This window comes from Urocitellus parryii, chromosome 5 (genome assembly GCF_045843805.1).
Source record: "Urocitellus parryii isolate mUroPar1 chromosome 5, mUroPar1.hap1, whole genome shotgun sequence".
Taxonomy (NCBI): domain Eukaryota; kingdom Metazoa; phylum Chordata; class Mammalia; order Rodentia; family Sciuridae; genus Urocitellus; species Urocitellus parryii.
Window position 1 is genome coordinate 4,409,747 of NC_135535.1, and position 23,703 is coordinate 4,433,449.

General features: G+C 35.6%; 1 protein-coding gene across 2 annotated transcripts in view; it reads left to right on the forward strand.

The window, feature by feature from the left end:
* Smc1b (structural maintenance of chromosomes 1B) overlaps positions 1 to 23,703 on the forward strand; it is a 74,444-nt gene that overhangs the window by 1,129 nt on the left and 49,612 nt on the right. For both annotated transcript variants that reach the window (XM_026394304.1, XM_026394305.2), the window contains exons 2-8: positions 12,686 to 12,874; positions 14,113 to 14,225; positions 14,312 to 14,515; positions 15,585 to 15,823; positions 17,730 to 17,988; positions 18,826 to 18,966; positions 22,788 to 22,870. In XM_026394304.1, coding sequence (XP_026250089.1) covers positions 12,686 to 12,874; positions 14,113 to 14,225; positions 14,312 to 14,515; positions 15,585 to 15,823; positions 17,730 to 17,988; positions 18,826 to 18,966; positions 22,788 to 22,870 — 1,228 coding nt within the window. The remainder of the gene's footprint in view (positions 1 to 12,685; positions 12,875 to 14,112; positions 14,226 to 14,311; positions 14,516 to 15,584; positions 15,824 to 17,729; positions 17,989 to 18,825; positions 18,967 to 22,787; positions 22,871 to 23,703) is intronic.

Sequence of the window (23,703 nt, forward strand, 5' to 3'; positions counted from 1 at the left end):
TGGTGCGACAACCCTTGCCTGGAAACCCAGCCCCTCCCGAGGCTGCGCAGGATTGCAAGCTCAAGGCCAGCCTCAGCAACATAGTGAGGTCCTGAGCAACTTAGCAAGTCCTTGTCTTCAAAAATAAAAAGGACTAAGGTTGTAGCTCGGTGGTAAAGTGGCCCTGGCTCAATCCCCAGTACCAGGGGGGAAAAAAAGACATTGAAAACACGATTACTATAAACACTTGTACTCTTACCCTAACTAACCTCTACTCATTTAGTAGATCACTAGGCCTATCACCAGTAGTTTTCACCTTTTATTTTTGTTACCAGAGATTGAACCCAGAGACGCTTAATCAGTGAACCACATCCATCCCATTTTATTTTGAGATGGGGTCTTGCTAAGTAGCTGAGGCTGGCTGCCCTACCCCCAGCAGCTGGGATTATGGGTATGTACCCTGCACCCAGCTCACCTTTCAACCATTGATTATGTGAAGGTTGCTTAATTGTGTAGCTTTCAGTCATTTGATACTTGGAATAAGTATCTGCACAAAGTCTTTTTCCCCCCATAGCTTTATTGAGGTAAGATTGAAGTACATAAAATGCACATATTTGAAGTATGCAATTTTGGTCAGTTTTGACATGTATGTAACCAAAACAATCAATATAAAAAAGCATTTCCATTACTTTTTTTAAAAAAATTGAAATCATGAAAAATGTGGTTCCTGCATGATTTCTTACATTAGAAATCAATTACCTTAAGGTATATAGGACCCCACCCCCACAACAACTACTTCAAAATTAAATGGCACACTTATAAAAATGTCTCTGAGGTCTTGGAAGAAAGCACAAGGAAAGTAAATAAAAAGTGCTTTCAACAAAGTGACAATAAAAACTTAAAATATCAGGATCTCTGGGATGAAACAATATTCAGATGAACATTATAACTTGTATCAGAAAGAAGCTGGAATAACAAATTATTTTCAAATTAAGTAGTAGGAAGGAAAAAATAAGAGTAGGAACAGAAATATATGAAATACAGAAGAAATAATACAGCTAAAATTTGATAAAAAGTCAAATAAGTCTAATCAAGAAGAAAGCAAGAACACAAATTAATATCAATGGCAAGGGAGCTATCAGCCCTACAGATGCTAAAAATATATTAAGGTAATATTACAATTGTATGCCAACATATGTGATAGCTTGCATAGCATGGTCTATATTAGAGAAGGATATGTGTGCTGCTGAGAAGTTGGTGAGAAGTCATTCTGGAGTTTTTTTTGTTTAGAAGATCTATCCAATAGTGAGAGAAGTATGTTTTAAAGTCACCCAGTATTATTGTGTTGTGGTCTTTTTGAGTCTTGAAGTTGAGAAGGATTTGTTTGATATACATAAATGCTCCATTGTTTGGGGCATAAATATTTATGATTGTTATGTCTTGTTGATGTATAATTCTCTTAAGCAGTATGAAATGTTTTCTTTGTCCCTTCTGGTTAACTTTGGCTTGAAGTCCACTTTATCTGATATGAGTATAGAAACCCCTGCTTGTTTATACAATCCATGTAAGTGATATGTTTTTTTCGCATCCTTTCACCCGAAGTGTAGGCTTTCTGGTTGTGAATTCTTTTAACTTTTGTTTATCATGAAAGGTTTTTATTTTTATCTTCATCTGAAGTTTAATTTTTCTGGATATAGGATTCTTGGTTGGCTTGGTATGTTATTTCAGGATCTCCTAGCTTTGAGGGTCTGGGCTGAGAAATCAGCTGAGATCTTCTATATGTAATCTGATAATTTTCTCTTGCAGCCTTTAAAATTCTGTCCTCATTCTGTATGCTAGGCATTTTTATTATAATGTGATCCTCTATATGTAATCTGAGATAATCTATATGTAATATACTGTTTTTCTCTTGCAGCCTTTAAAACTCTATCCTCATTTTGTATGCTAGGCATTTTCATTATAATGTACCTTGATGTGGGTCTGTTGTAATTTTGCACATTTGGGGTCCTGTAACCCTCTTGTATTTGATTTTCCATTTCATTCTTTAGATTTGGGACATTTTCTGGTATTATTTCATTGAAAAGATTGTGTATTCCTTTGGTTTGTATCTCCATGCCTTCATCTGTCCTGATAAATCTCAAATTTGGTCTTTTCACGTTATCCATAATTCTTGGAAGTCCCCTTCATGGTTTGTTAGCATCTTATCTCCATTGTCCACTTTATTTTCAAGATTACATGTTTTGTCTTCATTGCCTAAGGTTCTGTCTTCCAAGTGATCTATTCTGTTGATTATGCTTTCTATTGAATTTTTAATTTGGTTTATTGTTTCCTTCATTTTAAGAATTTCTGGGGTTTTTTTTTTCAGAATCTCTTTATGGAAGTGATCTTTTGCTACCTGTATTTGCTTTCTTATATCATCCTTTACTTTGCAGATGAGTTTAACTATGTACATTCTAAACTCCTCTGGCATTTCTTCCACTGTGGTGTCAGTGGATTCTGTTATTGGAGTATCTTGGTTTGCTTGGGGTGATTTGTTCCCCTGATTTTTTAATGTTGTTTGTGTGTCTACCCATCTAACAGTGTGGATCTGAGGCAGTAGAGATTCTACCCTGTGGACTTACAGTGTCCCTGAAGGTTTCCAGTACCTTACTTGCTGAGAAGCTGCTTGTTTTCTTGGTTTCACTCCACAGATATGCCAGGAACTTGACATTCTCTATTTTGCCATCTTCTTCTTCTTCTTCTTCTTCTTTTTTTTTAAGAGAGAGAGAGAAGAGAATTTTTGTATTTATTTTTCAGTTTTTGGCGGACACAACATCTTTGTATGTGGTGCTGAGGATTGAACCCGGGCCGCACGCATGCCAGTTGAGCATGCTACTGCTTGAGCCACATCCCCAGCCCCATATTTTGCCATCTTCTTAATCTCAAGTATCTGCACAAAGTCTTGAACTTCAGTCATCCTAAACTGTGTGCCCATCATCATTCAAATCCTGTTAAAGTGGTATTTTAAATCCTTTTAAATTAGTGCGCTTTAAATTTTACACTTAAAACTTAAGTATAAAAGTAATCTTATTTCTTTTCTTAATTTAAAAATACATATTGTGGGGCCGGGGTTGTGGCTCAGCAGTAGAGCACTTGCCTAGAACGTGTGAGGCCCTGGGTTTGATCCTCAGCACCATATAAAAATAAATAAAATAAAGGTACTGTGTCCAACTACAAGTAAAAAATAAATAAATATTTTTTAAAATTACGTATTTTGGAGCTAGGGAAGTAGTTCAATGGAAGAGCCTTGCCTAGCAGGTGCAAGGCCTTGCTTCCATCCCCAGAACCACACACAGATACATGTTGTGATTAAAAGCCTATTTTAAGATTTTTGTGAAAATATCTCTACAAATTGGCTCTTGCCTGAATCCACACGTTATGGAAGTTCAACTCCCTTTTTGAGAATTACTGATAACCTAAAAATTATCCTTGAAGCACAATGAAAAATATCTGGTTTACTTATTTTTGGATTTTATTATTTTTTGTCTACACTGTTCATATTCTTTTTGCTATATGAAGTTCAAACTCAATATAGTGCTCATCCATAATTAATTTAATGGGTGATATTTCATTTACATTCACTTGGACACTTCTTAGTGGATCTTCTTAATCTCACAGAAATACTGGCATATTCAGATTTTGTTAAGCTGATTAATCACTTCTTGTTATACTTTGATTGGTCACTCCTTTTTAATAATTTCCTATTGTTACCACATGCCACAGTGTTGGTCCCATTTGTTTATTTTTAGTAACCTAATTTTGTTTTCTTGTGGGTAGAGGAAAAATTGTGGGGGTTTTTGTTGGTTTGTTTGTTTTTGTGGTACTAGAGATTGAACTCAGGGGCACTCTACCATTAAGCTGTTGGTTATGCTTTCTATTGAATTTTTATTTTTTAATAAAAAATAACCCCCAGATCTTTTTATTTTTTATTTTAAGACAAAGTCTTGTTAAGATGACCAGACTGGTCTTGAATTTGTAATCCTCTTGCCTCAGCCTCCTGGGTTCCTGGGATTACAGGTGTGTGCCTTTGTGCCTGGTGAAAAGTTTTACTTTTAACTTTCATGTTTTCCATTCAGTTAGTTTTAGCAAATAGTTGCAAATGTACAGTGCTAGAAACATAAAAAGGTACACAGAGTAAGGAGCTTTTGTTTCTAAGGTACAGGGAATATAAGAAAATAACACACTAACTGAAATGGAGAGACCAAATAATACATTTATGAAACCTTAAACAAGGAAAATAAATAATCTGATTTGAGGAGGTATCAGCAGAAAGAGCTTATATGGAGTCCAAAGATCTTCAAGAGATGATAGCATTTGAGCTGAGCTCAAAGTGTATTTTTCCAGGGATTTGTAAACGTATATTTGTGGGACAATTAATGGTCCTCAATAACCAGAATGTAGTACATATTTAAGGAAGTAGTGGGATGGAAAGTTGGAGTCCCTTTGGGTAAGTCTTTGCCAGAGTGTGAAGTTTGTATTTAACTTTCTGTAAAAATAAATCTTAGCCTTTGAAGGATTTTAGTAGGGAAATGCCTGTGTGTATGAATCTAAGATTAACTTTGAACGTGTTTTCTGTTCTTATCCCCTCCTAAAGTCTTCACTTTTCTAAGTATTATGTTTTGAATTATTTATTTTTTGCACTGGATAATTTTCATTGGCATACGTACATGTTCTGTTGACACTAATTTTAAAAAAATCTCACACTTCACAGGCCCTTCAGTTATTGGCTGCCCCTCCCTCAGATGTAAGCATTGGGGTGCCCCCAGGAACATATCCTCTATTGTGTGGGCTCTCTCTCGTCCAGCGATGAGGTCCACGGAACAGGGTAGAAGAGAGTGTGGCTGTGGAGTCACGAATCAAGACCAAGCTGGAAGCAGGTCTGATTTTTTTGCATAGTTACCATGTATATGTAATCCAGCAGTAGCTAAGCAGATTATAGGCAGCCAGCAATATAATTTCTGGCCAACTGTCCTTTCGGCAACCAATCAGGCAGCGGGTCGCAGAGCAAGCACTGTGACTGTAACATATAGTCCTACGACCAGGGCTTTGCCTACAGGGTAAGTGGTTTGCCACTCAGGTGCCCTTAACATATGCCACATATGCAGCACTCCATGCACTTGTCCCTACACTCTGTTTCTTCTTCCCCCAGGTAATTTTATCAGTCTTGCAGCTTCTCGTATCATCCTTACACTTATGATTTTCAAAGTTCTATCTCAGCCTTAGTACATTCTTTTTTGTGCCAGATTAATATCCAACAATTCGTTTGCTATTCTCCTAGACATCTCAGGCAATACTGCCAGAAAGAGTGGTTGATTTTCTCCCCCATCCCCATCAAAACCCAACCTGTTCTTTCCTGGTCTTTACCAGCTCAGTAAGGGGAAACATTTAATCATTAATTAAACCACTAACCTAAGAGCAATTCTGAACTTTTCAACCCCACTTCCCTCATCCAGCTATCCATAAGTCCTATGTCTCTACCTCTAAAAAACACATCCAGAATCCAGTTACTTCTTGCCATTTTCCAGTGTTGTGAAGTAGTCATAGCTGCTAGGTTGGCCATTGATTATTGCCATAATAGTTGACTATTGCTATAACCTAACAGGTCTCTCTGCTTCTATTCTTGTCTCTCCAAAATCTATCCTCAGCAATTAGAATGAGCATTTTTTTAAGTCTGTAAATCATAGCACCACCACCCTTAGTTTAAATCTTTCCAGTGGCTTTCCCTTGTGCTTAGAATAAAATCCATATTTCTTACCATGAACCATAAAGCCCTTATAATATGGTCACTGTATTTCTCTGCTCTAATTTTCTCTTTATCTACATTTACTCTACTGGTTCAGAACTTCTGCTTTCCTTGCACATACCAGATTGATTTCCATTTCAGAGTCTTGGCATTTACTAGTCCTTAGGTTTAGAATGCTTTTCTCCTAGGGTTTCACATGACTGCTATCTGGATGAATTCTCTTTCATCCTTGATATATTCTCCCTATCACAGCCAATATATTACCAATCATGCCAGTTCTACTTTTGAGCCGGGGGCGGATGCTGGAGATCAAACCTAAGGCTTCATATATCCTAGGCAAGTGCTCTACCACTGAGCCACACCTTCAGCTCCAGTTCTTCCTTCTTAATAACTCTATCCTCTACTCTGTTCCCATTGCTACTGCTTAATTTCACTGAAATTTTCTTCCTAGGATTCCTGTAGTAACTTTTTATCTGAGTTCCCTACCTCTCATGTTATCTAACTTTAAACTTATGTGCTGTGCTACCGGAGTACACTTTTTTTGTTCCTACAAGAAAGAATATCCATTTGAATTTCTTAATAGATGAAAAAAGGGTATTTGACAGAATTCAGTATCCATTCCCATCAATATTTTTTCCTGGACATTTTGAATTTCAAGTGAGTTTTTTTCTCTATATTTTCCCAGTTTCCTACATTGAATAATTTTTAATCAGGAAACAGTGTCATTTAAAAATCCCATGTTAGGCTAGGCACTGTGGCAAATACTGTAATCCCAGCTACTTGGGAGACTGAGACAGGAGGATTGCAAGTTCAAGGCCATCTTGGGCAACTTAGCGGATGAACCCTATCCCAAAATAAAAAGGTCTGTATGTAGCTCAGTGATAGAGTACCCCTGGGTTTAAACCAATACAAGGAAAAAATATTAAAAGTCCATTTTAGATAAACTATAATAATGTTGAATTATTATGAAAATATATTATCATAAAAGCAATATATAGTTGTAAAACATTAAAAAGTAAACAAGAAGAAAAATCCCCACAATTCAGTTATTACTGCCCTGATCACTTGGGATATATCCATGTAGATTTTTTTTGGCAAACTTTTAAAAATGAAAATGAGATCTTACAGAAATATTGTTTTCTAATTTGATTGTTTTCAGGCAATTATCTTCAGCTTTTTCAGTAAATGCTTACTGTGGGAAATGATTTGTGTCTTCTGTCCTGGAGCCAAGAGGCTTTGACTGTCACTACGTCTCGTAGTGACCTGGCCATTGCCACCGTCCTAGAAGTTTGAGGACACGTCTTCAGATGTAAAGGTGTCGCCCTATAACCCCTTTGGTCGAATTACACTCACCTGTTCCTTTGTGATACTACCCCTTTGCCCTGTTTGGGATAGAATGTTCCATGGAAACCCCCTTTGTGTATCCCCTTCTCTTGCTCTGCCTTTGACTGTGGCTTCCTAGATGTCAGTTAACCTGCTGACAGTAGACATCACTAAGCTAGACTCAACTCCCAGAAACCTGACCCCTATCCTCATTTGAATGGCTTCTCCTCAATGAAAGGGTTCAGCACGTGCTCGCTTGCTCTCTCTTTCTGTGGACCCTTAAGGTCAGAGGAGCCGCCCCCCCCCCAAAAAAAAAAGGTATCTCTGTCTCTTGTGTGATTATTTCATGCAGCCCAGTTCATCTGGAGTGACCCTGAGTGTTTTAGTCATGAGGAACGCAACAGTTCACTTCATCTGATGCACAGCTCAGATTCAGATTGCCTCAACCGACTCTAAAACGTTCTTTAACCAAAACTTTTCCCAACTCAGAACTGCATATTGCATCTGATTGTGACATCCCTTAAATCTCTCTTAATTTTTAGCATGGTGCTTTTATTTATAATATTGACTTATTGAAAAAATAGGAAAAGTTTTTCTATAAAATGTTTAGATTTGGTTGATTGCTTCCCTGAGGTGTCTTTAAGTTCACTCCTCTATCCCTCTCTATTTCTATAAACTGCAAGTTACATCTAAAGAGTTTATGAATTCACATTATATATTTTTGGATAAACTTCATATTGCATTGTGTCTATCTGATAGTCTTGTCATATTAGCAAGGCTAAAATTGACGCTTGGATTAGGGTGTTGACTGATCTCTTCATTATATGTTTTTCCTTTTCAACTGTGATGTCCAGTTTTACTTTGGCATTATACAGATGTTCTTTATTGACCATTTGCCTGTTGCTTTTACTAACAATAATCTTGGCCTGAATCAATATTTTTTTAAGGATTGCAAAATTAGGTTTTCTTGATTGTCATGCTTTCTATATTCAGTCAATGGTATTCCCCTGTGAAAAGAGCTTTCCTTTGTTAACTATTTTTTTAATCAAACAGCTTAAAAGTACAGTTTACACTGAAAAAAAAAACACAGGATAATTGCTGGCCTCTTTCTTTTTTGTTTTTGTTTTTGTAGTACTGGGGATTGAACTCAGGGCTTGGCACATGTTAGGCAATTGCTCTGCCACTAAGCTGCAACTCTAACCTTTGTCTCTTTCCTTTTAATAAATATTTTCAAAGAAAGGCATTTTAGGAGGGACACTGTGGTGCATAGCCTAAAATCCCAGTGACTCAGGAGGCTAAGGCGGAGGATCCAAGTTCAGAGTCAACATAAGTAACTTAGTAAGCCCTATGCAATTTACTATTTCAAAATAAAAAATTAAAAGGGCTGGGGATGTCCCTCAGTGGTAAAGCATGCCTGGGTTCAATCTGCAGTACAAAAAAAAAAAAAAAGGAGGGGGGAAGGATGGAGTTTTAATAGCTGCTTCACATAGTGAAAATGATTTTCTCTCTTTTTTTTCGGTTGATATTAATACAAATTCATGAATTTTCACTGATGTGGTATTTTTAAAAAATATTTATTTTTCATTTGGACACAATATCTTTATTTGTTCATTTTTATGTGGTGCTGAGGATCGAACCCAGGGCCTCGCATGTGCTAGGTGAGCACTCTGCCGCTGAGCTACAACCCCAGCCCCTGATGTGGTATGTTTTAATCCACCAAAATAATTCTTTTTGATTCTCAGATTTTATAACTTCAGTAACTGGTCACTTCTTCAGGCTGCCCCCTATGTCCTTAGGTCATGACTTCATTAATATTAGAAAACTTCCTTGCTTTCTGACATGATGTTCTTGTTCCCAAGCTCAGCTTTGTTATTCCTGGCCTCAGAACTGGAATTGGCTAGTTCTCTGATGATGTCAGGTTCCTTTTAGTTGGAAAGGTATTAGAGACAACATTTGAGTGCTTAGAGGTATTGGGTGAGTTCAGATACCATGGGTCCTGGACCATTTTAGTTGTAGGGCTAGAGAATAAATGAAGTACTCTTTTAGGTTGGTTATATATTTTTTTAAAAAATTTAAAAAATATTTTTTAAGATATTGATTAACCTTTATTTTACTCATTTATTTATATGTGGTGCTGAGAATTGAACCCAGTGCCTCACACATGCTAGGCAAGTGCTCTACCACTGAACCACAACTCCAGCCCTGTGATTGATTATATTTTTTAATAACTACCTCATTGAGATAGAGTTTACATATTATAAAATGCATTCTTTTAAAGTGTAATCTATAGGCAGAACTGTTTCCTTCTGCCTTACTGAAAGAATAGGTTTTGAAAGCTAGATTTTTGCCAGTCTGGTAGATAAGAATTGGAAGTTCGTACTGTTTTAATTTTTAGCATCTTTTCATGTGTTTAAGGGACTTTTTTTTTTTTACTGAATTGCATTTGTGTCATTTGCTCATTTTTGTTGGGTTATTGTCTGAAAAATCTTTACAAAACATTTGAAAAAGTTATTTCTAAAGATCTTTCATAATCTTCAGCATAAAGTTCAGTTCCTTTAATATAACATTATAATTTATACAAAAATAACTTTCTCAGTTTTCTCTTACCATTCTAAAAAACAAGTAAGCTCTGTTCTACCCACACTGAATTATTTGCTTTCTTACTAGAGTGGTGCCATGCTCTCTCACTCCTTTGTGCATGTTAGACTATTATTCTCTTTTCCTGGGATGGAATTCCTTCAGCACCTGACTCTCCAAACTTCTCATTACCCTTTAAAACAGCCCAGAATTCTCTCTTTGAAAAGCCTCCAACCTTTAGTTCTTCTAAGTGCTTCAATCGTACTTTATGTTCACTATTTTATTATAATTTATTACATTATAATTTTTCTCCATTATATATTCACTGAACATGTCAAAATGAGGGTTTTGTAGGATAGGAACACAGTGGATTGGCTAACATCATGTTATGACAGGATACTTTTCTTGTAAGGGTTACAGCAGAGGAAACTTACTATGCCTAACTCAGATGGACAGGACTCTTTCTGATTGATTGCTGTGAATCTCTTGTTTTCAGGATAAACTATTCCATGTGGAGGTTTACCTGCTTCCTCAAAGTTTCAGTTTGATTATGTGGCACTTAGCATGAATGACTCCATTTTGGTTTGGTCTTATGTTCTGATGCCTAGTATAGGAGGCTAGTTCAAAAGTATTATTTCCCATAAAGTTCAACAGAGTAAAATCTGTATTTTGTTTTTTAGCCCCAGTCCTTATAGCAAAGTAAGGACTGATAAATAAGTGTTCAGAAAATGTTTGTAGGATGAATGAATTAATTTGAGGATACAAGAGATCAGAGGTCAAGGAGTCCAGCAAAAGAGGCTTGCACTAGTAGAGGGTTGGTAAAGGGAGGAATAAGGAAAAGTGTGGAGTTGGAATCAAAAGGCACTTGGAAAATCATGTCGTAATTTTTATGTTTTATAATACTTGGTTCGTCTTTATGAAGTGGTGGTAGCCTAAAACAGAACTCCTCTAAAATCACTATTTTCCTGATCTTACTTTTAAATTATTCATAGCAGAGGTCCCCAGTCTGACCACTACAGAACTTGGCATGGTTCATTCATTTGTTCTTTCATTCTTTTCAGCAGAGGTTGGTCGTGATTGTTAAGCTAACACTAACTGGTAGACCTGCACTGAATGTTTCCTGAGCATCTTATCTGAAGTTACCCTCTTATTTCATCAGTCAGTGTATTTCTCCATGATGCTTATTAAAATATATTTGCAATTTTTATTGTCTGGACAAAATATATAACCCTCTATTAGAGACAACATTAATTGAATGATTGGATTTACATGGGGAAATATTTATTTTAGGAAGATTTTGAATAAGGGTTGACAAAATTTGCTTAGCTATGTTACTGTCAGAGTTAATCATTCAATGAATGTTATTTTGTCTTCTATGTATTTCTTTTTTTTAATTTTTTTTTTTAGTTGTAGTTGGACACAATATCTTTATTTATTTTTATGTGGTGCTGAGGATCGAACCCAGTGCCTCACACATGTGAGGCAGGCACTCTACCAATGAGCTATAGCCCCAGCCCCTCTATGAATTTCTTATCAGTTAATGCCCCCCCAAAAAAATATGTTTAATACCTATTAACTGATACTCAGCTAAATAAATTTTTAGCATTTAAAACACTTCTAGTCTTTTTAGAAAGATCCTAAACTCTAAAGCTAAATCTTATTTCTAGTAGCCGACAGCATTCCTTTTTCTTTATTCTTTTGGCATTGAAAATTCAGATTGCTTGTTGATATGATTTATAGATCCCTAATGTGAAAAAGGAACAAATAATAGAGCGGGTAATAGCTGCATTGATATTGCACCTTGTAAAAATTCATGAAGCAAATTGCAGCCTCATAATTGGATAATAAGTTTACCTTTGGGGTTGGGAATCCCCAAGACTACTCCCAGGTTTGGTGATTTGCTGGGAAGACTCATAGGACTCAACATATAGTTATACTCAGGAACATTTTTATTCAGCGAAAAGGTACAAAGCACATTCAGCAAAGGGAACAGGTATATAGGGAAAACCTGACAAAACTAGGTACAATATTCTTAGAGTCCTCACCCATTGAAGTCACAGTGCTTAATTCTCTAGCAACAAGTTCACAAGTAGAAATGATGCCTACCAAGGAACCTTGCTAGAAACTCAGTGCCCAGGGTTTTTAATTGAGAGATGATCACATCCTCTACCTAGAGCATACCAAAAATTCCAGACCCCTAAAAAGAAAGAACATATTCAGTATAAGTCATATTGTTTGCACAGTTTAGGCATGGTAAGCCATTCTTACCAGGTAATTGTAGAAACTCTCCACAGGTCCAAATCTAAGTCCTCAGATGCCAGCCATCTTGCAAGCAGGCCTTTCAAAAGTAGTACTCTCAGGCCTGCCGTTTAGCTGTTGTAGCCCCCTATCACCCCACCTATGAAGATACAACAACATGACCTACCTTTGGAAAGATACTGAATTTAGTTAGCTTATCTTTTTTTTTTTTTTAATGTGAGGGTTTGGTGCTACATAAATGCTTTAGGTGATCATTTCCATATGTATAAAACAGGGATCACTAAAATTCAGGGATGTTAAATGATTTGCCCTGATGTAGTACCTAATAATTGGAGAAATCTAGAATTTATATTTTCATATATATATGTATGTATACATATATATTTTTTAGTTATTGATGGACCCAATACCTTTATTTTATTTGTTTTTATTTTTATTTGGTCCTCAGGATCGAATCCAGTGCCTCATGCATGCTAGGCAAGCGCTCTACCACTGAGCCACAACCCCAGCTCCAGAAATCTGGAATTTAGATCCATTTGTTTATTTTTTTAAACTTAGACCTTTTAATGCTCTGCAGTAGCTGCTTAGAAGAAACAAGTGATCTTCCTAGAACTTCTCAGTCCCATGCATTTTTCATCTCAAGGAGACAGAACTACTCAGACATGTTTTGGCTATATTTCACTTCCATTGGGAGGCCTGATTTCTTTGGCATAGGCAGGGATTCTTATCCAAAGACTGAATACCTTTCTTTCTTTTCTTTTCCAGGAAAATCTAATGTAATGGATGCACTTAGTTTTGTAATGGGAGAGAAAACGGCTAATTTAAGAGTGAAAAATATTCAAGAACTTATTCATGGAGCACATATTGGAAAACCAGTTTCTTCTTCTGCAAGTGTAAAGATTGTATATGTGGAGGAAAGTGGAGAAGAGAAGACATTTGCAAGAATCATTCGAGGTACCTTTGCCATTTGGTTTTTCAGGAGCAAGTTATAAGGCCTGCTTTCCTGTATGCAGGCTGTGACTGTTCCACTGGCAGCATGAGCTAGAGGCTCTTTTTCCTCAGAAGCATGTACGTGACAACCTATTTTATTCTCTACTTAGACTTTTCCTTAAGCAGATAGGCTTACTTATTTAGGTCTCTCCTGACAAATAGCATTTTTATACCTGAATATTTGAATAAGATGAAGGGGAGAGCCCACCTGTAAGAAGTCATGTAAGTTCTTTCTCAGGTTATTTATCTATTTTGGTGATGAATTAATTGTTTGTATATTTGGGGCTTGTATAGATAGTTTTTTCCTATCATGAAAAAGCAACTAGAGTGAAATGTTTTCATTTGTATTTTGTGATTTGTTTATGAATCTTCTGTGTTCTCTGAATAAGCAAAATTTAGAGTCATTTATATACATTTTTTATTGTATGCTAGGATTTTATTTACTCTGTAAATAGGTGTGTATTTTATTTTTTCAATTGTTTCAGTTTTTATTCTGGTCCACTACAACAGTTTTAATGTATAAGTACTGTCTCATTGTCTTCCCCCAAATTCAGTCACAGCTGGTTTTAGAGATTCCTGTTATATACTTGTACCTTAATGTGTAATTTAAATTTTTTACCACTTATCATCCAGACATATTCATTGGCTAGTTTTATTACTTTCCTTTGGATTTTTAATCATTTATTTATTTAATTTTTTGAGATGGTGTTTCAAAACAAATAGCCTGGGTTGTTGTCCAGACTGGCCTCAAGCTCCTGGGCTCAAATGATCCTCCTGCTTTAGCCTCCTAAGGAGCTAGGGCTCTGGTCCATGCCACAGCACCTGGCTTTCTTTGGATATTTTAACTTCAAAAGCCTTTATCTCATTAAAGATTCTATTGCCTACCCTGTTTAACATTGAAGTGCCTCCCCCATACAGAAGATTCCATCTTGCTTTGCAGCTCTCGTACTCCTTCATAGTTAGCCACTGAGTCACATATATTTATTTTTATTTTACTTGCATATCTCATATTTGTTTGTCTCCCTAACTAGGATATAAACTTCTTGAAATTAGACTTTGGTCTGTTTTGTTTGTCATTATAAAATATTCCTTGGCATGTAATAGACACTTGGCCTTTGCATTCATTAACAGGTATGTTATTGCATGACTGGCCATTTCAGTAAGAAAAATAGTTTGTAGCAGCCTTTATTCTTCTATTTCAGGGGGATGTTCTGAATTTCATTTTGATGATAACCCTGTGAGTCGTTCTGCTTACATAGCAGAGTTGGAAAAGATAGGCATAATAGTCAAAGCACAGAACTGTCTAGTTTTCCAGGTAAGTAGCTGTCGTGCTTTGTGTGGTTCATTGTTTCAAAAAGACATCACTGTATTTTACATGTTATTCTCTACTATTTTTAACAGGGAACTGTAGAGTCTATTTCCATGAAAAAACCCAAAGAAAGAACCCAATTTTTTGAAGAAATCAGCACTTCAGGAGAGCTTATAGGAGAATATGAGGAAAAGAAAAGAAAGTTACAAAAAGCTGAAGAAGATGCACAATTTAATTTTAATAAGAAAAAAAATGTAGCTGCAGAGCGCAAGCATGCAAAATTAGAGAAAGAAGAGGTAAGGTGTTCTGAAATGTAACCAGTTAAGTAAGTGTTAGATATGAAAGCTTTCTGTAGAAGTTGTTTGGTATCAAGAAGTTGTCTGGGGTACCAAGAATATTCCTTTTGTAATTGAAAACAAATTTTTTTTTTATGGGTGTAGCAGTACTAGGAGTTGAACTCGGGGCCTCACACATGCTAAGCTAGTGCTCTATCACTGAGCTGTATCCCCAACCCAGGGGATGTCCAGGCTGGTCTCAGGCTTGGAATCCTCCTGCCTTAAGAATCACAAGTTTAAAACCAGCCTGGGCAACTTAGCTAGACCCTGTCTCAAAATAAAAAATAAAAGGGGCTGACTAGGAATGTAGGTCAGTGGTAGAGTGTCCCTGGTTTGTTTATAGTCCCCAGTACTATAAAACAAAACTAAACCTGTAGTAGCCCCATTAGTTTTTATCAGTAGAAAAATTACTTCTTGCAGTAATTTTACCTGTAATCATTAATTTAAAGTTGATCGCTAGGAGCTCTGTAATCATAAAGTCTTTTAGTTTATATATGAGGAAGCTAATGCCAGGCTGATGGAGTTGCCATGACAAATTGGTGGATTGCCATATTCACAGGTCAAGACGATAGGATGAGGACCCAGATTGGCAGGTGACACTTCACTATTATTCCTACCATACTACTAAGGGCATGAACACAAAATCATTTACTGGTTTAGAAACGAACAAAGAAATCCTTTTCAAATAATGCTATTTTGGGAAGAATACTGTTTCTTTTTCTTTTTTTTTTTAAAGAGAGTGAGGGAGGAGAGAGAGAGAGAGAGAGAGAATTTTTTTTAATATTTATTTTTTTAGTTCTCGGCAGACACAACATCTTTGTTGGTATGTGGTGCTGAGGATCGAACCCGGGCCGCACGCATGCCAGGCGGGTGCGCTACCGCTTGAGCCACATCCCCAGCCCCAGAATACTGTTTCTTAATGACATAAATCAAAATTCACTAGACATGGTATGTTGGTACAATAGTTGAGTTCATGAAAGGTCAGCTTATTCTCCTTTTTTAACTTCCATTGAATTATACTGTTTTTTAGGCAGAACGTTATCAAAGTCTCCTTGAAGAACTGAAAATAAACAAGATACAACTGCAGCTTTTTCAACTTTATCATAATGAGAAAAAAATTCATTTTCTGAACACTGAGTTAGAGCATGTGAATAGGGATTTGAGTGTCATAAAAGAGTCTCTTTCTCATCATGAAAACATAGTTAAAGCCAAGAAAAAGGAACATGGAATGCTAACTAGACAACTACAACAAACAGAAAAAGAATTGAAGTGAGTTTTTTAAAATAGGTGTTAATGGTTCAGTTTTATGTAGATTGATAGAGCAAATAAAAGTATGTGACACTTTGAAAGTTGATTTTTAAAAAGAGTTTTTTTATTATGAAATACTTTTAAATTACATAAAAATTATCAAGATAGTAAAGAAAGTTTTCATATTCCCTCTTTCAATTTCTCCTTCTATTAACACCTTACAGTAGTATGCCATATTTGTCAGAATCAATAAACCAACTTTGACACATTTATTATTAATTAAAGACTATAGTAGTCATATTTTCTTAGTGTTGGCCTAACATCCTTTTTCTGACCTGGAAAATCACATTAAATTTATTTGTCTCCTTGGGTTCCTCTGGACTCTACAGTTTCTCACACTTTCTTGGTTTTGATGAGCTCAGCAGTTTTGAGTATTTGCCCAGAATTTTTGAAGAATATCCCTTAATTGGGATTTGTCTGATAGTTTCTAATAACTAGACTGGCATTATGGGTTTTAGGGAGGAGGACCACAGAAGTAAAATGTCATTCTCCTCACATTATATCAGGATATCAACATATTATATGTTCTGTGACATATATCCTGTATCATATCAACATGACATCACTGTTCATGTTGACCTTGATCACCTATTCAAAATAGTTCTTGTCAGCTTTCTCCATTATGAAGTTATTCCTCTCCCAACTCCCCTGCCTTTCAACATTGTAATCTTTGGAAGGAAATCACTGTGCATGGCCCACACTTAAGGGCAGAGTATCTACATAACTCATTAGGAATTCTGTACAGGAGATTCATTTCCTATTTATTCAATTATTTATATCCATATGGACTTAGGATATTTTATATCTGGAGTTATAATCTAATCCTATGTTATTTATTTATTTTTACCTAGACCCAACTGTTAGCCATTGAGAACTCTTTGAGTTGGTTCTTGTGTTCCCTTGATGTATCCCTATAATTGTGATTGTTTTTGGTGTTGGGGGTGCACTTCTTTACTTTCTGGCAGTACAATATGCTCCAGGCTTGTTTTATATGAGGCAGTCCTAGCATTAGCCTGCCCAGCTTGTCTGAGTCTGCCCTAGACCTAGGACTAGTCATTTCTCCAGAGTCTTGGCCCCTTTTTTTGAAGAATGCTATTAGGAGCCAACATGTGCATGCTAGATGTGCTTGTGCTCCCGGGGTGTCTTTGCTTCTAGGCTTTCTCAGCTGACAGAATTAGGACATGTATATGTGTATACTAACTCTTGTATATTTACGTTTCTGTAAGTAATTCCACAAAAGACAGCATGTATCTTTATTAAGATAAACATGAATTTACACCTGATACCTCCCTACAGTAATCTATTACCACGTTCATCATTTTCCCTACGTCTATCTAAAACTTCCCTTTTCAGCAGTGAGAAACCTTGACTTCCACTTTTAGACATCCATTTGTTTAATTGTTCAATTTCAGTAATCATGGGCATCAATATCTGAAAGACTAACCCCACCCTGGTGGGAAGCAGTTTTATAACTAATGTACAATACTTGTGTACTCTTAGACCCACACTTTTTCCTTCTACTCTTTCAATAAAGTTGTTTCATGTATTTGTAGTATAGTTAGATTCTTTTGTTATGTTCTATATTTCATCTAGTATCCCTCAGCCTCATAAGTGATTTTTTAAATTAGTTCACATTAAGGTTCATTCTTGATGCTGTATAGTTCCATAGTTTTTGGCAGATGCATTATTTAACTGCTCTTTTTAAAAATGCCTATGCTTCTGATTTTGCCCAATCTCTGACAATCACTGATCTGCTTAAGTCTCTGAAAGTTAATTTTTTAATTTTAGTTTTGAATGTGATTTATCAAAATAACTTCCCTTTCTATATTAAAAATTAATTTTAAAAAACTTTCTTTTCCCCTTTTAGGTCTCTTGAAGCACTTTTAAATCAGAAGAGGCCTCAGTACATTAAAGCCAAAGAAAACACTTCTCATCACCTCAAGAAATTGGATGTGTCTAAGAAATCAATAAAGGACAGTGAAAGACAGTGTTCCAAACAGGAAGATGATATAAGAGCCCTAGAGACAGAACTGGTTGATTTAGATAATGCTTGGAGAAATTTTGAAAAGCAGATTGAGGAAGAAATCTTACATAAAGGGCGAGACATTGAACTGGAAGCTAGTCAGGTGAAAAAATCAACATAGTGGAGATCTTTTTTCTCTTATTTCTTCTTTTATTAAAAGAAATTAAAGAATGACCTCTGATATTTTAAGAGAATATCCTTGGGATGTAAATTATGGGAATTTAAAGTTTTCATCTGAATATGAAATATAAATTTGATCTTTAAACTAGTTTCCCTTTATGTGATTAGATGGTGTTATGAGTTGATTGAAGTCTTAGAAAATAAGATTACCTGGTATAATTTTATAATGAAAGTTAGGTAATTCAGTTATTTTAAAGGTAAAACTATTTTCTGTCATATAAAATAAGATTTATGAGCCTGAGATTTAATTCACAGGAGGGAAACTGGTTACTTAAGGTGATTTAAAATGGTAAGTGATGAATTAATATCTAACTTAGTACAATATACAAGATTTAACTATAATAAATCAGTAACAAATAACCAAAAGTATGTAATGGAGTTTTCTAACATTCTCTCAACCAAATTCTTAGCATTTATCTCTTTAGTTAATTTTTATGATAATCTTACATCACAATATACATAAATATTAATTGTGACTATATCAATAGAAGAGATGTATCATTTTCTCTAGATCCCCTTTCTCTCAAGATTTTCTGATGTTATTTTAGAGGTCTTGTTTTGAATATTTTGTTGCTCTATCTAAAGAGTTTAAAGAAGGGGGCTTTTATACTATATTCACATATTTTACCTGGAGAATTATGATCTAATTTATATAAAACTATTTCTGATAGATTAATTACCTGCTAGTACCGGATGTCATACAAAGACTTTTCGCATGCTTCTTTAAGTGAGTTAAAATGTTTCAATGCTGATTATACAGCTGGATCGTTATAAAGAACTTAAGGAACAAGTAAGGAAGAAAGTAGCTATAATGACTCAACAACTGGAAAAGCTGCAGTGGGAACAGAAGGCAGAGAAAGAAAGACTGGCTTTTGAAAAGAGGAGGCATGGAGAAGTTCAGGTACTCTTGGGTTGTATAGTAATGATTTATAATTATTCTCAGTGAAATGTTATTTCCTTAACTCTTCAACATATAAATGGATTTAGATCAATCATAAGCAATTTTTAAAATTCTGAGGGGGTGGGTCCCTGAGTTTAATCCCCAGCACAGGGTGTCGGGGGAAACTCTGGATTATTTGTTATGCTGCTTAGTATTATTATTTAGGTGCTCTTCTATGGTAAAATAAGAGTAGACTCTGCTATCATTCATGTATTTAGTAAGCATTTATTTGCATCTGTGAGTGATGGACATGGTCAGAAGCTACAGTCTCTGTTCTTATGTGTATTTTAGGCCAGTGCATTTAGGAGAAAGATACATGTAGGGAAAAATATAAGTAGAATTATAGAGATAATGCAGAGTCGTTTGAAAGCATTAAGGACAAATACATTTGGCCCTCCATATCTCTGGGTTCCACATCCATGGGTTCAACCAACTGAGGATTGAAAATATTTGAGGAAAAGATATGTGTTTACTGAACATTTACAGATTTTTGGTTTATTATTCCATAAGCAGTACATAATAACTGCTATTTACATAACTTTGTGCTATATTAGGTATTATAAATATTATTGAGAGGATTTAATGTTTATAGGAGGAGGTATGCAGATTGTATGCAAATACTGTGTCATTTTATATAAGAGGCTTTAATTTGCAGATTATGGTAACCATAGTAGTTTCTGGAACCAATTCCCTGTGGATTCAAAGGATGACAGTAGCCCAAGAAAAACTAGTTATTCTACATTAGGAGTCACTATCAAGACAGCATTATGATGTTCTGTCTCAGAGTAAGGCATGGTTGGCTTCCAGCTGGTCTTATTCTTAATGTATGTAATCTCAATAAATAATTATTATTAATTTCCTGGGTTTTGATTTCTGTACTGGTACAATATGGATGGTGATTAACAGATTGAATAGATTCTTCATGTCTCTCTTTATAAAGACTAAAAGTTGGGATAAAAATTATTACTGTTGCACATCAACAAAAAAAACAATTCATTATATATAGAGTCTCTGGGCCATCCTGATACTATAATGTAGTGTTTATATGAATATACCATGTGCCAACCACAGCTGTAAACCAAATATACTTACCTTACAAGGTAGACATTAGTATTATTAAATTTCCATCCTTATTTTTCCTCTTGCCTATACTCACTGCCCTGGTGATCCACAGTCACACACCTTTTTTCTTTTCTTTTTCTTTCTTTTTTTTTTTTTTTTTTTTTGGTGGGAGAGATTACTAGGGTTTGAACACAGAGGCTCTTTACCTGAGCTACATCCTCAAATTTTTTTTTGTAGTTTTAGATGGACAGAATGTATTAATTTTATTTGTTAATTATTTTGTGGTGCTGAGGATGGAACCCAGTGCCTCATGCATGGTAGACAAGCACTTTGCCACTGATCTACGCCTCAGACCTCATCCTCAGCTCTTTTAATTTTTAATTTTAAGAAATATTCTTACTAAGTTGCTTGAGGCTAGCCTTGAACTTGCAATCTTCCTGCCTCAGCCTCCCAAGCTACTGGGATTACAGGTACGTGCTATTGTGGCTGGTGTCACCCAGCTTTTAAAAACTACACTGAAAATTTTGTCACCAGCTCAGGCCTTCTTTTTTAAAAAAAAAAAAAGTATTTATTTGTTTTTAGTTATAGGTAGACTGGATACCATTATTTTATTTATTTTTAATGTGGTGTTGAGGATTGAACCCAGTGCCTCACGCATGTTAGGCAAGTGCTCTGACTCTGCCTGAGCCACAACCTCAGCCCCAGCTCAGACCTTCCAAACTCCACTTTGTGTGTGTGTATCCAGCTGCTTCCTCAGTGTCTCCATTTAGACAATGATAGACATCTTAACCTTATATCCCAAACTGGACTTCTGATCTTCCCACCCAGGTGTATCCACAGTAGTCTTTACCATCAGAGTCCTTAACTCCTACCCCCATTTTTCTCATTTTTTTCTCCTCTATAATCTGGTAGTCCTGGCTTCCTGGAATGTATCCAACATGTTTCTGCATGAGGGCATTTGCATTGCTCATTTTTTTTTCCTGGAACATGCTTTTCTACATTTCTTCATTTTCAACTCCCTTGCTTCCTTCAAGCCTTTACGAAAATATTACCTTGAAGTTGTCATCCACACTGTGTTTCTGCTCTCCTTTCCCTATTCTGTCTATCCCATGGCATTAATCTCCTAACAAAATTGTGTTTACTTGCTTTATTTGCCTGCCTTTACTCCTTAGCAGGTGAACTCCTCGAGGATGTGTATTTTTATCTGTTTTGCTCACAGATGCATCTCAGGCACCTACAAACGAAAGCACAGGATGATTAAGTTATGTGACTGAGGTCATTTTGTTTCTAGAATGAATCCCTAACTCACTAAAGTGTACCGTTCTGGTATTTTTATGATTTGGCAGGTGAAAATACAATATGAAAAGTGGGTGTGTGGCAGTACTGTGAGTAGAAGAGGGTGTTTGTACAAGGAAAAAAAATCAAAGGTGGTAACATAATTTTTAAAACTTTTGTTTAATTGTACACTTTTCATCTTATCAAATCATACATTGATTTCTGAAAATACCCATTGCAACATTTTTGCCTTTGTGCATGTGGATTTCTTTTGGGGATAACCTACTCATCTGTAGTTACCCATACCACCAAATCTTCATTTGCCCTCCTTTTCTCTCTACCTTACTACAGAAAAAAATGATGTCTTCTTCTTATAATTACTCATTGCTCTTAATCTGCAACTAAGGGCTATTATCAGATTATATAAAAATTATAGATAATTGGTTCAGCTCTATCAAACTGGAAGCTTCTTAAAGGAAGGATGCATAATTGTGTCCATTGTAAACCCTTCACGTAGTGAGTTCAGTCACCTGGAATATCCATCTCCCAGCCTTTATTCTGGCCACTTCCCAGACAGGAAGCCAGCTGCAGACTATGATAGTTCCTCTATCCAGGTTCATTTTCCATGGTTTTATTTACCCATGATCTGCCATCGTTCAAAACCATGAAATTCTAGAAATAATTCATAATTTTTAATAACTTATTGTAATATAGTTATAATTGTTCTGTTTTATTATTTATTGTATTACTCTCTTACTATGTCTAACTTATACATAATTATAGGAAAAAATGGCATGTATAGAATTCATTACTATCCATGGTTTTGGCATCCAGAACACCTTAGAACACTCCGCTCCCTCCCAGAGAAAAGGGAGCCTGTGCCCCAGGGTTTGGATTTAATGATAAAGGACCAATAGAGCAAGACTTTGGGGAGTCCTGCACTGCACCTGTTAGTTGCTCTACAGGTTCCTATGTTACTGTGACACTAAACTTCTCTACTGTAATTATGTATGTAATTGTCTGTTTTTCCCACCAGATATTAGTCCTTGAGTGCAGAGACTGTCCTGTTCATTATTGTTCTGTAGATGCTACCACATGGTATCGATGAGTAAATATTTATTGACTGATTTAGTTTGAAGGACAGATAGGAGATACACAGGTATTTGAAAATCGTCCTCTTGGAGTTTGAATTTACCAGAGTGAAGTCACTGGAGATCAAATATTTAGCACATGAAAGAATAAGGATTTGAACCTTGATATGTGTGGCTTTGAAACTCTATATCACATTTCCATCTCAAAATTAAAATTTATTCTCATAAACACTTTCATATTTGGTATATGATATTTCAAATTTATATCAACTTATGATACAGTAAGTTGTAGGCATGTAATTGTATTGGTTTGGAATTGCTGTAATTGATTTCAGGTTTCATTTCCTATTTTAGGGAAATCTAAAACAAATAAAAGAACAAATAGAAGATCATAAAAAACGAATAGAGAAGTTGGAGGAGTATACAAAGACATGCATGTAGGTAGAGAGAAAATGTCTTACAGCTTTCTTCTCTCTCCAGTATATTTCTATACATCAAATGAATGCCAGCCCTGTGTTAGATATTTTCATCCCATTGTTTTTCATTCCATTATAGATTGTTAAAGATTAACAATCTTTATTAACGATTGTTTATTAACAATTTTACTTAGCCACATAATAAGTAAAATGCTTAAATTTTGAAAATATAAACATTTAGCAGTAGTGAAACTTAAATTCTCCAGTTATGTTATGAAGTCAAATATAACCTAGATATTATGCCACTGAGGATTTCTTTTTAATTGGTATTTCTTATTAGTAAGCTCATAATGATTTTTCTGGTTATAGTGAGCTATTCTTACTTTTTTCATATCCAGAAATATGTGGTTTTAAATCAACAAAGAATTATCAAACGCTCTTTTGCCCTATTTGATGTCAGGCATATTTTTATCCTTTAAAAATTGATAGATGAGCTGGGGCTCAGCATTAGCACACTTGCCTGGCTTGTGTGAAGTGCTGGGTTCAATTCTCAGCACTACATATAAATAAATAAATAATAGAATAAAAAGGTCTATCAACAATTTAAAAATATTTTTAAAAGATCGATAGAGCACTAAGTATGGTGGTACATGCCTGTAATCCCAGCAGCTTGGGAGGCTAAGACAGGAGGATCTCAAGTTCAAAGCCAGCCTCGGCAACAGCAAGGTGCTAAGCAACTCAGACCCTGTCTCTAAGTAAAATACAAAATAGGACTGGGGATGTGGCTCAGTGGCCCAGTGCCCCTGAGTTTAATCCATAGTTCCTCCACCCTAAAAAAATTGATAGAGCACTAC